The sequence below is a fragment of the Hibiscus syriacus genome, unplaced genomic scaffold, assembly GCF_006381635.1.
Source record: "Hibiscus syriacus cultivar Baekdansim isolate YM2019G1 unplaced genomic scaffold, ASM638163v2 tig00004630_pilon, whole genome shotgun sequence".
NCBI lineage: Eukaryota > Viridiplantae > Streptophyta > Magnoliopsida > Malvales > Malvaceae > Hibiscus > Hibiscus syriacus.
Window position 1 is genome coordinate 660,502 of NW_024062021.1, and position 3,376 is coordinate 663,877.

At 32.2% G+C, this 3,376-nt stretch overlaps 1 protein-coding gene across 1 annotated transcript; it reads left to right on the forward strand.

Annotated features, from left to right (window-relative positions):
- The first annotated feature begins 985 nt into the window (after positions 1 to 985).
- On the forward strand, positions 986 to 2,166 carry LOC120196093 (probable WRKY transcription factor 13). The gene is made up of 2 exons (XM_039197976.1): positions 986 to 1,380; positions 1,680 to 2,166. The coding sequence occupies exons 1-2, from the start codon at positions 1,073 to 1,075 to the stop codon at positions 1,903 to 1,905; spliced, it is 534 nt and encodes a 177-aa protein (XP_039053907.1). The 5' UTR covers positions 986 to 1,072; the 3' UTR covers positions 1,906 to 2,166.
- Positions 2,167 to 3,376: the final 1,210 nt, after the last annotated feature.

Here is a 3,376-nt window from a genome sequence, read left to right on the forward strand (position 1 = left end):
ACTGCTCAAAGAAACCCCATCAATTTATAACACATAATAAATGAACCGTAGAAATTATATCCATCACCGTTATATTTCTCTTGGATGACAAGGGAGTGCATGGATTTTTCCATGGAGTCTGGCAGAGGGAAGCAGCTTGCAAATTTAACCTAATTGTCGTCCATTGTTGACCTGTTAAAGCAGGAAATTTCCACCATCAAACGAGACATTAAATTTGCATGCTTTTGAGGTCAAAAAGTACTTAAAAACTCTAAACACCATCTTCTTTCGTCTGTTTGAATAATTCATATCATTTTGTAGGGTTACTATTTGATGTACGATCCCATGCATATCATTGATAGGATAAAGTTATTTTAAAATTTAGTTTTTATCGTCTTATATAAAGTTGTGTAATATTAATTTATCAAATAAAACATCTTATTTTTATCCGTTCTTAATTTATCATTTAAGTAGGTTTACTATTTGATGTATGATTCTTTCATGAAAATTGTAATATATATATATATATATAAAAATTAGAAAATTATTGAAATTATAAAAAATTTAAAAAATAATAAATTATTTGTTTTTTTACATATTTTTAAAATATGTATTTGAAAACGTTGTGATGTGATAGATCTCAACTAATAAGAAACTATTAAATTCAGTTAATATTAATTAAAAGAGTAAATTAATAAAATTTTAAAATATAAATATTTAATTAAATGAAAAATATACACCAACTTAATCATTTTTAAAAAAAATTGAAGGAATTTTCAAACCTTTAGTTTTATAATACATAAATTTAAAGTAAGAAAAATAAATAAAACCGAACTAGATTTGTGGTTGGTCACATTAAAGGTGTCTGGTTACTAGTTTCATTTCCTAAGAATAATTGTGTATATATACAAATTCTGGTTGAGCATCTACCCTAAAGTTTGAGAGAGACTACCCTTCCTCCAGTTGTTTTAATCTAAACTGTTTCTATTTGTGGTCGATCATTTAAAATCCCCACCTCTACCCCAAATCTGTTCTCCTATAAAAACAAGATTCAAACCCTAAATAGATCAGTTTCTCATCACCTTCAACCAACATGTCTTCTACCTTAGAAGCCATGCTAAACCAGGGCTTGTTTGAGGAACAAGAGATGCCTACACAGATGGGTTTCTTTACTACTTTTCCACAGAACTTGACTTCATGTCCTCCATTAATGTCTCGCCATCAATATCTCAAAGCCTTCAATATCACAGCAGCTGCTGCTGATGCACTTCCTAATTCTTTTGCTAATCTATCTGAAACCCTGATCTCATCCCTCACCTCACAAAAGAATAGGCAGCACCTTGCTTCTGAGTTTAGAGGTCCCCAACTCCTTCCCTTGCAGAGATCCAGTGCAAATTTCTGGTAAGAAAGTGATCTTTTTCGATAATTATAAGTTAGTATTTGTTTAGAATTCATTTAATTATTAATAATGTAACTGATTGAATCCGAGACATGTAAGAAGAACAATAATTTTTTTCTTACCGGTGAGATCGTACATTTAGATGAACAAATCATGCAAATATTACTCGGTATTGTTTTTTTCTTATTTCCTTCCTTTGCATGTAAAATGGAATAGTAAATATTTACCAAGTCTTGACAGATTAAATTGTCTTCTGGTATGTTGGTAAATGATGTATGGGTTTGTTTTGATATGGTTTTAGGGCATGGGGAGAGATAAACGAGTGTTTGGGAAGCAAGAAAATGGGTGTAGAACATGATCACCTGGGAGTTTCAGCCATGAAAATGAAAAGGATAAAAGCGAGAAGGAAGGTAAGGGAACCCAGGTTTTGCTTCAAGACCATGAGCGATGTGGATGTACTGGATGATGGATACAAGTGGAGGAAGTACGGCCAGAAAGTGGTGAAGAACACACAGCATCCCAGGTAATATTATATTAATCACGCACTTTAAAAAAACTTGAAATTTTCTCTCTTTTTGTTTTTATGCTTTTTAACAATAATACAAAATCTTGGTGAAAAGTTACCGATATTCACATCAAGTTTTTAGCCTTAGTTGTACCCCATACACATGCCATGTTCCTTTCTTTTTTTTCTTCTTCTTTCTGTCTTGTAATTATACTTGTGATGATGATTTGTGAGGGCTTTACAGGCCTGATACTGCATGAGATCTGACAGGGTAATTATGAGGATATTAATCATGAAAATTACATTCAATTTTAAGGACTAAAAAGCATAAATTATTGTCTTCAAAAGATACAAAATCTCAATGTGAGATGAAAAAGGGAGAAATAAAGCATACAACAATTGATCAATTATAATGCACCATAAAAAGGAAGCTACAACATCTTTTAGTATGCCAATAATTTGGAATGTATATATATATAATGCACTATGAATGGCATCGATGCACTAAGACCAAATTTGAATATGCATCGATGCATTAAGGGGTGCATCGATGCATGGAAATTTTGAACCTAATTTGTGTATCCCTAAAGGAAAATTGAATTTTGGGTTCATTAAATTAGTTCAAGTTATTAGTATTGAATTATAAGGTTTAGGCTTCTTATAATTGTCTTGAAAATTATAATTATGTAGATATCGAGCCAAAACGAGTTCCGGAACAAGTGACAAGTAAGATCGATCGAAGAAAAGGCAAATAGATATAGGTGAGTGCATATGCATAGCATGAATATAGTATTATATTCAGTTCTAGACTTGTGATAAGTCTAGATTCAATATTTTGATATATGATGACATTTCATATTATGATACATGACCAGAATTCATATCATATGCATTATGTGACATGAATATGCAGGAAAAGTTATATAAGCTACGTGATAAAGGTATGAAAATGATATGTCTACGTGATATAAACTATGTGAATTGAGAAAGTCCATGTTATGTAGATGAGAACTATAGGTATAGTTGGCATGCTAAGAGTAGAGGGTCTACGCGGTCCTTCGGGACAAAATTCTACGTGGTCCTTTGGGACATATATATATTCTTTGGAACATGTATGAGGTCTTTTGAGACACCTATTTGATCATTGGTATGTGTATATGATTCTTAAGGAATTTCTGTGTGGTCCTTAGGGACATATTATATGGCACTACGGTGCAATTCTACGTGGCACTTCGGTGCATTTCTATGCAGTCCTTCGGGACAAATTCTACGTGGCACTTCGGTGCAAATTTATACGAGCTGTGGTGACAACATAGTTCACAACCTCATAGTACTCACATACCTCGGGTTCTCAGTATTGTATTATGGGCTATTGAACCTATTGAATCTATTGAACTTGTTATATGAATTCATGATGGTTAATTTGATCAGATAATGGGTAAGATACATGATTATGCAAATTGCATGGATTGAATATATGATTTCATGATATT